General features: G+C 43.4%; 1 protein-coding gene across 1 annotated transcript in view; it reads left to right on the forward strand.

The window, feature by feature from the left end:
* The window catches only part of LOC149461215 (serine/threonine-protein kinase SBK1-like), an 86,230-nt gene extending 75,842 nt beyond the window's left edge, over window positions 1-10,388 (forward strand). Inside the window, exon 4 of the mRNA XM_089678541.1 lies at window positions 9,103-10,388. Within this exon, the coding sequence (XP_089534667.1) occupies window positions 9,103-9,822 (720 nt within the window). The 3' untranslated portion in view covers window positions 9,823-10,388. The remainder of the gene's footprint in view (window positions 1-9,102) is intronic.
* The last annotated feature ends 920 nt before the right edge of the window (window positions 10,389-11,308 follow it).

Raw genomic sequence — 11,308 nt, forward strand, 5'->3', positions numbered from 1 at the left:
ATTTCTGGCAGATGGCTCCCAGATAAAGTCAGGAGTAGTTAACCAGGAAACTCCCCCTATCGCCACTACCATTGCTAACCAGCATCAGGAATTCCTCCGCCTAGATGCCATTGCGTCACCTCTTTTTCCAGTCATTTTGGGACTCCCTTGGTTGCGGGCCCATAACCCCCAAATTGACTGGGAAACCGGGTCTATCTTGTTCCCGTCCCTGTATTGTCAGGAACACTGTCACACTGCGGGCTCTGCAGCCCCCCAGGTCCTCCTGTGCTCCGAGGGAGACTCCGACCTGAAACAGGTTATTCCCGCAGCATACCACGAATTCTTAGATGTATTCAGTAAACGGGGGGCAGACACCTTGCCCCCCCACCGCCCGTATGACTGTCCAATTGATCTGTTGCCCGGCTCCGAGATCCCTTTTGGACGGATTTTTCCCCTGTCTGAGCTAGAATTGGGGGCCCTGAAGGAATACATAGAGGACAGTCTCCAGAAGGGGTTCATCCGTGCCTCTACTTCACCAGCCGGAGCGGGGATCTTCTTTGTAGAGAAAAAAGACAAATCTCTGCGACCCTGCATTGACTATCGTGAACTGAACAGAGTCACGATTAAAAATCGTTACCCTCTGCCATTGGTACCCGAATTATTTCAGAGCCTGAAGGCTGCGACAATATTTACTAAACTAGATCTCAGGGGGGCCTACAACTTGGTTCGCATAAGGGAAGGGGATGAGTGGAAGACAGCATTTCGTACCCGGTTTGGGCATTTCGAATATCTGGTAATGCCATTTGGACTGTGCAATGCCCCAGCCACATTCCAACATTTTGTAAACGACATTTTCCGGGATTACCTTGACGTTTTTGTAATAGTTTACCTAGACGATATACTGATCTTCTCATCCTCTCTGGAGGATCACAGAATACACGTGACAAAGGTTTTGGGTCGATTGCGCCAGCATGGGTTATACGCCAAAGCAGATAAGTGCAGTTTCGAGCAGTCCAGCATCGCGTTTCTGGGGTTGATTATCTCCACCACGGGAATCGCAATGGACCCTCAGAAGGTCTCTGCAATTTTGGATTGGCCTGTGCCCACAGACAAAAAGGGCATCCAGCGCTTTATAGGCTTTGCGAATTTCTATCGGAAATTCATTAGGAACTTCTCGGGTCTGGTCTCCCCCATAACTCAGCTAACCAAACTTGGAACCCGCTTCAGATGGACGCCGGAGGCTCAGGAAGCCTTTGAGGCCTTGAAAAAACTATTTACCACGGCACCCATTTTGGGCCATCCAGACGCTTCCCTGCCCTACGTACTGGAGGTAGACGCATCTGAGAATGCGGTGGGTTCCATCCTGTCCCAGAGAAAAGGCACCAAAGAATTACTCCACCCCATAGCGTTCTTCTCGAGGAAGCTCACCCCAGCCGAGAAGAACTACGATATTGGTGATCGGGAGTTGTTAGCCATCAAAACGGCACTGGAAGAATGGAGGTACTTGCTGGAAGGGGCCTCACACCCCATCTTGATCTTCACTGATCATAAAAACCTCGAGTACCTGAGGACTGCCAAATGGTTACGTCCGCGGCAGGCAAGATGGGCACTGTTTTTCTCCAGATTCATATTCCATATCACTTACAGGCCAGGGTCCAAAAATACAAAACCCGATGCGCTATCACGCATGTTCGAAGACTCCAAAGAAGAACCGGTACCTGATACTATTCTGTCCTCAGGGAATTTCTTGGCTCTCCAAACTGACCTTCGGTCCAAACTAATGGATGCATCCACGACCACAGTGACCCCAGCTGGGGTACCCCTCCAAAACAAGGGGGGACTCCTCTGGAAGGAAGGATTGATCATGGTACCCGAAGAGGTCCGAACCCTTGTCTTGGGGCAGTGTCATGACCATCCAATGGCGGGACACTTTGGCCCAGCGAAGACCCTGGAACTTCTCCAACGTTCCTTTTGGTGGCCAAACATGGCCAAGGATTGCAGGCTCTACGTAAAATCTTGCACCATCTGTCAGAAGAACAAGCCATCGAGGAACAAGGCCTGGGGGCTGCTGCGGCCCTTGCCGATCCCCGAGCGACCTTGGCAAAGGATCGCAATGGACTTTATAGTCGAGCTCCCCCCGTCTCAAGACCACACCGCGATCCTCGTAGTCATTGATCGGTTATCGAAAATGGCTCACTTTTTACCGTTAAAGAAGACTCCGTCAGCAGCCGAGACTGCGCGAATTTTTATCCAGGAAGTTATAAGACTACATGGAATTCCGGAGGACATCGTCTCGGATCGAGGGGTCCAATTCACGTCTAAATTTTGGAGGGCACTGTGTAAGGCCTTGGATATCAAATTATCCCTCTCCTCTGCGTTCCACCCCCAGACCAATGGACAGACCGAGAGGACCAACCAGACCCTAGAACAGTACCTGCGTTGCTACACATCCTTCCTACAGGATAATTGGCTACCACTCCTACCCCTGGCGGAGTTCGCGTACAACAACGCCAACCATTCTGCAACAGGGCAATCACCGTTTTTTTCAAACTACGGATTTCACCCTGTCTTTCTCCCTGACTTGGTCCCTGAATGCCCAGTTCCGGCGACACAGGACACGCTAGCTTTCTTCTCCTCCAACAATAAGATACTACAGGAGGCTATTGCTCGGGCCCAGGAGGACTACAAGAAGGCGTTTAACAAAAGACGAAGAGGGGACCTGGTGCTGCAGCCCGGGGATAAAGTGTGGTTGGCAACAACGAACTTGAAAATGCTATGTCCATCAAAGAAATTAGGACCAAAGTTCATAGGCCCCTTTTGCATAAAGCGGGCGGTCAATGAGGTGGCATACGAACTTGTCCTCCCTGACACACTCAAGATACACCCGGTCTTCCATGTGTCCTTGCTGAAACCAGTAATCCCCGATGCCTTCCCAGAACGAGAATCTCGACCTCCGGAGGCCATAACGGTCGAAGGTGAAGAAGAATTTGAGGTGGAATCAATCCTGAAGTGCCGAAGGAGGGGGGGTCAGACCCAATTTTTTATTAAATGGAAGGGCTATGGCCCTGAGGATAATTCATGGGAACCAGCCCATAATGTCCATGCACCCCGACTTGTCCGGAGGTTCCTTCGTGATCACCCGTGGTGGAGAGATCGGGTGGGCACCCAGAGGTTGCCCGTAGGGGGGGGGCAATGTCAGGAATCCCCGCTGCGACGGGCTCGGCGCAGGCGCAGTGCACCGCTCCGTGTCAGAATGCGGGCACTGAGACCTGGCCGTCCGCGGCGAGGGAGTTCGCGCATGCGCAGTGGGGACCGCGGGCGCGCGCGTGGCACCAATGGCAGCGCAGGGCGGGATATTTAAACGGCCCTGAGCTGTCATTCAGTGCCTTCTGGTCTTTCCTTGTATCCTGTATCTGCGAACCTGTTCTAGTAAGTTATTGACCCGGATTATACCTGACCTTGTTGCCTTCTCCTGCCCAGACCCTTGCTTTGCCTGACCTCTCTCCTGAATGCCCCTGTTTGGATCTGACCTTCCGTTGCTGACCTGGCGTGTGACCCGACTACTCTCTGCCCGCTGCCTTGTACTGCTCCGTCCCCACTGTTACCGACCCGGCCCGTTTGACCCCGCACTTGCTCAGCCATCCATCCATCCATCCCGACGGGATCACCCGACCTCCTCACATCAGGCTCTTCCCTGCGGGAGCCCCTGGCGAATACCGCTACCACTGACGGGCGTGCTCAGTAGCCACGACCTGGTCTCGGGGTACTTCAAGTCCATCCCCACCATCAGGGGCTCTGGTGAACACGTACCCTGGGGCTTAGATACCGTGCGCTGGGGACGCCTGGCCAGTGGAGTGCTAGTGGTACCGCCTGGTGGTCCCTTACAGACCATTTAAAGGCTCAGGAACCCTTTGCAGGTGTTATGGCTTAATTAGCTGATTAGAGTGGGACACTTTGAGCCTAGAATATTGCACCTTTTACGCAATATTCTAATTTTCTGAGATTGTGGATTTGGGGTTTTCATGAGCTGTAAGCCATAACCATCACAATTATGACAAATCACAGCTTGAACTATCTTGCTTCACATCTAATGAGTCTATCTCATATATTAGTTTCACCTTTTAAGTTGGATTAATGAAATAAATGAACTTTTGCATGATATTCTAATTTTTCGAGTTTCACCTGTATATACAGTTGCAAGAAAAAGTATGTGAACCCCTTGGGATTATGTGGAGTTTTGCATGAATTGGGCATAAAATGTGCTCTGAACGTTATCTAAGTCACAACAATAGAAGAACACAGTCTGCTGAACATAATACTACACAAACATTAGGTGCTGCCATGGTTTAATTGCGCATAACATGTAAACATTCACAGTGCAGGGAGGAAAAAGTATGTGAGGCCCTAGCTTAATGACTTCTTCCACAGCTAATTGGAGCCAGGAGTGAGCCAACCTTGACTCCAATCAGTGTGATGATATTGGATGTGTTGCTGACAGCTGTCCTGCCCTTAGAAAACACACACCTGTTTTGGGTTTACTGGTTTCAAGAAGCACTGTCTGATGTGAACCATGCCTCGCAGAAAAGAGCTCTCAGAAGACCTACGATCAAGAATTGTTGAGTTGCATGAAGCTGGAAAGGGTTACAAAAGTATCTCCAAAAGCCTTGATGTTCATGTGTCCACGGGAAGACAGACTGTCTACAAATGGAGAAAGTTTAGCACTGTTGCTACTCTCCCTAGGCGTGGTCATCCTGTAAAAATGACTGCAAGAGCACAGCGCAGAATGCTGCATGAGGTAAAGAAGAATCCCAGAGTGTCAGCTAAAGACCTACAGAAATCTCTGGCACATGCTAACATTTTTGTTGACACATCTACAATAAGGAAAACATTAAATAAGAATGGAGTACATGGGAGGACACCACGGAGGAAGCCATTGCTGTCCAAAAAAAGAATATTGCAGCACATTTGAAGTTTGCAAAAAAGAGCACCTGGATGTTCCACAGCATTACTGGCAAAATATACTGTGGACAGATGAAACCAAGATTGAGTTGTTTGGGAAGAACACACAACACTATGTGTGGAGGAAAAAAGGCACAGCACACCAACATCAAAACCTCATCCCCACTGTAAAACATGGTGGAGGGAGCATCATGGTTTGGGGCTGCTTTGCTGCCTCAGGGCCTGGACGGATTGTTGTCATTGATGGGAAAATGAATTCCAGAGTTTATCAAGACATTTTTCAGGAAAACGTACGACCATCTGTCCGCCAACTGAAGCTCCGCAGAGGATGGGTGATGCAACAGGACAATGACCCAAAGCATACAAGTAATTCAACAAAACAATGGCTGCAACAGCACAGAATACGCCTTTTGGAGTGGCCCAGTCAGAGTCCTGACCTCAACCCGATTGAAATGCTGTGGCATGACCTTAAGAGAGCGATTCACACCAGACATCCCAAGAATATTGCTACACTGAAACAGTTTTGTGAAGAGGAGTGGTCCAAAACTACTCCAGATCGTTGTGCAGGTCTGATCTGCAACTACAGAAAACGTTTGGTTGAGGTTATTGCTGCCAAAGGAGGGTCAACCAGTTATTAAGTCCAAAGGTTCACATACTTTTTCCTCCCTGCACTGTGAATGTTTACATGTTATGTGCAATTAAACCATGGCAACATCTAATGTTTGTGTAGTATTATGTTCAGCAGACTGTGTTCTTCTATTGTTGTGACTTAGATGACGTTCAGAGTACATTTTATGCCCAATTCATGCAAAACTCCACGTAATCCCAAGGGGTTCACATACTTTTTCTTGCAACTGTATAGTGTACATTCACATCAGTCACTAACCCTCAAGGGGTGTACAATCTAAGGTCCCTTACTCACATTTATACACATTCTAGGGCCAATTTAGACAGGAGCCAATTCACCTACCAGCATGTCTTTGGAGTGTGGGAAAAAAACCCTCGCAGGCACAGGGAGAACATGCAACTCTAGGCAGGAGGTGCCGTGGCTGGGATTTGAACCAATGACCCTAGTACTGCCAGGTGGAAGTGCTAACCATTTAGCCTCTGTGCTGCCCAGTAAAATATGCGATAAATAGAGTGCATTTGTCGAGCAGCAGAAATGTAATTGAGTAAGGACATATGTATGCACATGTCTGATTAAGAGATAGAGTTACGTTATAAAGTACAAGAAGCTAGGGTTTGGGGTTACATTTTAGGGGCTGAGTGGTAGTATTGTACCCAATGTCCAAGCAAAATAAGTAGACATTCATTTAGAACTGACATCTCTGATTTCTTTTTATTGTAAGCATTGCATAAGAATCATGCTTTTGAAGTTACCCTAAGCAATCAATACTTCTTTCCCTAAAGGATTGTTTGTTTAATCTCTGTAAAGCCAATAATAGGGCCACTTCTCCAGTCAAGAGACATGATTTTACTTCAACTTGTTCTTCATCTGTCTATTAGATCATCTCTGTAAGAATGTTGGAATGCCCCATTAGATAGTGAACAAAAGCATGCCAAAGTTCTAAAGTCAGAGCCCTAATTAATTAAAGCTGGAAAAGCCCCCCCCCCCCCGGCTCATTAACAATGGCCTTGATCCTAGTGTTAGGCTCAATCTGCTGTCACCCAGGAAGGAATGCATAATGGTGCCTCTCGGACACAGATTGGCATTTTATTTTTCATTAGCATTTCACCACCTTTGATATCCATACTTCTGCAATTGCCCACTGTGCAATCAACTCACCTTCACTGCGTTCCTCTTGCTTTTATCCCAAAACCTCTTCTCCAGCAATGTTTAGATATTTGATTAGAAAAAAGTGCAGTGCTAGTAAAATAGACATATGACAGTTAAATAATTCTCAACGCTCTAGCGTTCTTATAAAAAAAGAATAAATGGTGACTTGAGTGAACAAGCAAAAAAATTATATATGATAATAGTGAAGCGCTATATTCCGGCGCTATGGTGACAAATACAGAAATATAAAGGAATGAGTACATATAGTGCAGTGCAAAAATGCAGCTCAAGGGTGACAAATATATCTGTATCTTGACTGCAGTGAACAAATCAACAAATATTGTAATTCAGAGCAAAAAAAAAAGTGATATAATGACCAATAAACAAATATATCAAAAAAGTTCAAAAGATGATCGTGACCTCAAGTGATAGGTGAATCCGTGACACATTCTTCCTTCTAATGCACTCACCAGAAGCGCATATTGAATGCGCATTGAAAGCAGTGATAACAAACTCCTCCAACAGGTCAGCCTTATCCACCGTCAGGCATAGGTAAAGGGAATACACAGCTGTCATGCACCAGAAATAGGAGGTACCTCCAACAGATCACTCAATCCTCAGCATAAAATAGCTCCACCTTGAAGGGAACAGCTCACAAATAGAGAAAGCGCTTATGGTGCAGTATTTTTATTGGAAATGTAAAAGCATCCATGTGGAGCAAACAGAAAGGTGAAGCTATTTACATAGATGGCCACCGCACCATCGTATGGACATGGTGGCATGACGTCAGCACGTAGCTTGACATATTTGTTTTCAGCATTATCTGTGAAAATTACTCAGTACAAATGTCCTATTGCTACACTGGGTAGAAAGCCCTAAGGGTTTGTAATGGAGATTTGGTGGCAAGTAACAATCTGTGCCACAGAAGCAGCTTAGGCACATTATTGTTTGATTTACCTTTGCTGCATATTAAATCAATTGGATTCCACTAGCACTGCTCACTTTCCACCTCTTTATCCATTAAAGTACATATCTATGTTCTCCCAATTGGTAGTAAAATAGAAGGATTTTTTATCTCTGGAATATCAGGAGGCAAGAGGGTCTCATGGAGAGAGCATACGCTACAATGGCTGTTGACAGACTGGACTGTGTAGAGAGGTGTGTGTTAACAGATGATGGCGGTGGGCTGAGCAGACCATATGGTGCACAGATAAGGCATAGAAGAGCAGCATATTAATATGCACATATACGGGACATATGTTGATGGGACTAAACAGCTACAATGAGTGGATGTAGGGGAAGACAATGAACTGGAGGGAGAAGAGCAGGAGGTCAACTGCAGGTGTACATTTTTTTGCTGATATGGAACTTCCTTGATTTCTGCTTTAGAATTGTTCCTCAGTGTGCTGGTTTTCTCTCCATAGCCACAGGTAGCAGTCAGCATGGAGCCATGAATGAGAACTGAGTGTGGAGAATACATGGAGCAAAAGAAATGAAGTAGAGGTGGCCAGTAAAATTCCTTTTAAAAATGTTAATTTCGGATCATTTTTGCAATTTTCTGCTGGTTGGGGGGTCCAATTGATTTTCAACTGTAGTAATGAAATAATTCAAAGAAGCAAAATAGAAAAAAATTCTCAGACTAAAAAATGTTAACTCTGAATGTAGCTTTTCTTCAGGAAAAATCCTACATATAGTATTGTACATGTTTTAGGCATAAAAGAAGCCGGTTTAATATGTCTGGAATTCCATTCGAGTAGCAGGTCTGGACAAATTTGTAAGGGCTTTAGAAATGAATTGTCTCACTTGAAATGATTTGTCTCAATGATAGGGAGATCAAGTACTGGACAAACGATTTTTCAGAATTTCCAAACGATCATTCCAACAAAACTCTTTTGGTTTATGGCCAGCTTAGGCTGAGTAAATACATTGCTTAATGGTGGTGAAGGGACAGGGCAGTGGATGTAAGGTAATAAAGGAAAGAGAGCCCTGGACATACAGAGCAGATATGGGAGTAGTCGTGAACACAAATTGCCATATAGAAGAAGGTTTGGCACATACTAATGATGCCTTAGATATGCAAAGAGGTTGCAGATGAGGGACAGGTAATATTCTACAAGAAAAGGTTGCATTTGTGCACTGATCCATGAACACTTGGACTTTAATCCTCTGCAGCTGGTAAACAGATGTTGTCATCTGTCTTTATACTATATGAGAGGATATACAAAAAGATAGGATGCAATGAACATTAGTGATAATTTTATCTTCTGTAAAACAAGAACAGTAACACATAAAATACATTTATCTGTTTGATTAGCATCAATATTGCTTTCGAAAAGTTTTTTATTTATATATAACATTTTATTGCATATATGTATGTTTTTTTGTAGGTTGGACTACCTGAGACAATCGTAAAACGATGTGCCATGCAGTTGGCTGAAGCTCTAGACTTTATGCATAGCAAAGCTCTTGTTCACAGAGATGTAAAGCTAGACAACGTTCTTATTTTTGATAAAGACTGCCACTGTATAAAGTTAGCGGACTTTGGATTAACACGACTTGAAGGTTTTCCGGTGTCTCCAATGAAAGGGATTCTCCCTTATTCACCTCCTGAGCTTTGTAGCTTAGAAGATAACGAATCTCTTGAACTTGACTCCAGTCTTGATGTTTGGTCTTTTGGTATCCTTCTGTTTTGCATTTCCACTGGGTACTTTCCTTGGGACACAGCATTAATGAAGGACAAGCAGTATGAAGAGTTCACTAAATGGCAGAGCTTAGGGGATAATAGCCAACATATTCCTTTTCATTGGAAGCAGTTTACACGGCAGGCATTACACATGTTCCACAGACTACTTTCTCTTAATGCAAACAGAAGAAGCCCAGCTATTGAGATCCAAAAATATCTAAGTGTCCCATGGAAAATGAACAGTGTGAAAGATAACAGTAACATACAAGGCAATTCAAACAATACAAAACAATGTGTTGATAACATGAACCTAATGCAAGATACAACTAGCACTGACATGTCAACCAAGCATTTTTCCATACTTTCCGAAGAAAAAGTCTTAGTGATCAGCCCTGCTGCAAACATTTGTGAGTACACGGACTAGGACTCTGTGACACCATAGCTAGCATGCTTGTTACACACTGTAATATATCTAAATGTTTTACTTTTGTGATCATTGTTTTAATAGTCACAAAAGTGTGCCTTTTTTTCTAGACAAGAGTTACATATATACAAATAAGCCTAATTTATTAGATTCAGAATGTTTTCTACTTACTGTTTAGTTTCTTTTTTATATTTTCTTTCTTGCTTATTTATACTGAGATTAAAATAAAATAATATCAGCTTTTAGTGTTACCCTTTTCTCCCCCCTCCCACCTACTCACCACACATGGTATGGAACATTGGTTAGGTATGATGTCACAACCTACAGACCTACTACTACAAGTGTTCATTTACTTACCACCACAAAACTCATACTGTAAGAAATACTGCTTGCTCCATGGTAAAATGTACTGTTTTCATTTTTCTTAACTTCTTTAGAAAATTTATTAGAATTTACACTACAGAGAATTATAGTTTAGGTTTTTATAACATGATTCTTATGTAAAAAAGATCAGTTTCATTTAAATTTTCCTGAATGAATAAAAAGAGCTTCTGTACCATTCATAACATACTGTCAATTTATAATTTACTTTTTATGGTATAATCATTTTTGAGAATTTGCAAAGGACTATTTTTATTTGTAAATATTCTAAAGGAGTTCACACATACCATTATTGTCTGATATACATATGAACACACATTAAAATACATTAATTTGACACCCTTAAATGTCACCTATTGCTAACCTTCACCCCAGGTCAGAATGCAGAATCATTGTGCTTCTTTCCTGCAGGACTGTTGCATGGGCTTAAAGTGTTACTAAACCCAGGACCCTGCATTCGCTATTTCTGGTCTCCCATAGTGCACAGAACATGGAAGTGCAGAATCTGCATCATGATGGGGTCCTTAAGTGGAAGTGTAGTTATGGACAAAGCCCTAATTTTGAATAGGGAAAGATAGATGCTACAGATGAACTAGCCCCGTAACTGGGGAATGGGCTGCGGATAGCAAGCATATCAGTATACAGAAAAACACATTTTGCTTAGCGTCCTACCTAGAGATGTAAAATTTCCAGAAATTTTGAAGCCATGAGAAAAAACAGGTTTTTCCTTGGTTCTATTTTTTCAGAAAAAAATCAACATTTTGGAAAAATTAAAAAAAAAAATCAGTGTGGAGAAGTTTTACAAACTGAAAGTCTTTTTGTTACATTGGGAAGGTGAAATGTAGTGTATATAAAAGTATTATGCTTAAAATAAAAGTACAGCATATTCAGTAAATAAACAAAACTTGCTTTTTAAAATTACATTTTTTATTACAAATGGAATAACAGGGACTGTATGCATTAAGAAAATTTCAACTACACACGAGAACAGATAACCACCACTCCCCTTTCCCTCATAACAATTTAAAAGTTTCCTGCCAATATGCATCTTCATTTTCAATGTTGATACAGAAACATATATTGCTCTATGAAGAGCTTGATCAAT

The sequence above is a fragment of the Staurois parvus genome, unplaced genomic scaffold (assembly GCF_062004578.1).
Source record: "Staurois parvus isolate SC_StPar_1 unplaced genomic scaffold, SC_StPar_1.0 ptg000207l, whole genome shotgun sequence".
NCBI lineage: Eukaryota > Metazoa > Chordata > Amphibia > Anura > Ranidae > Staurois > Staurois parvus.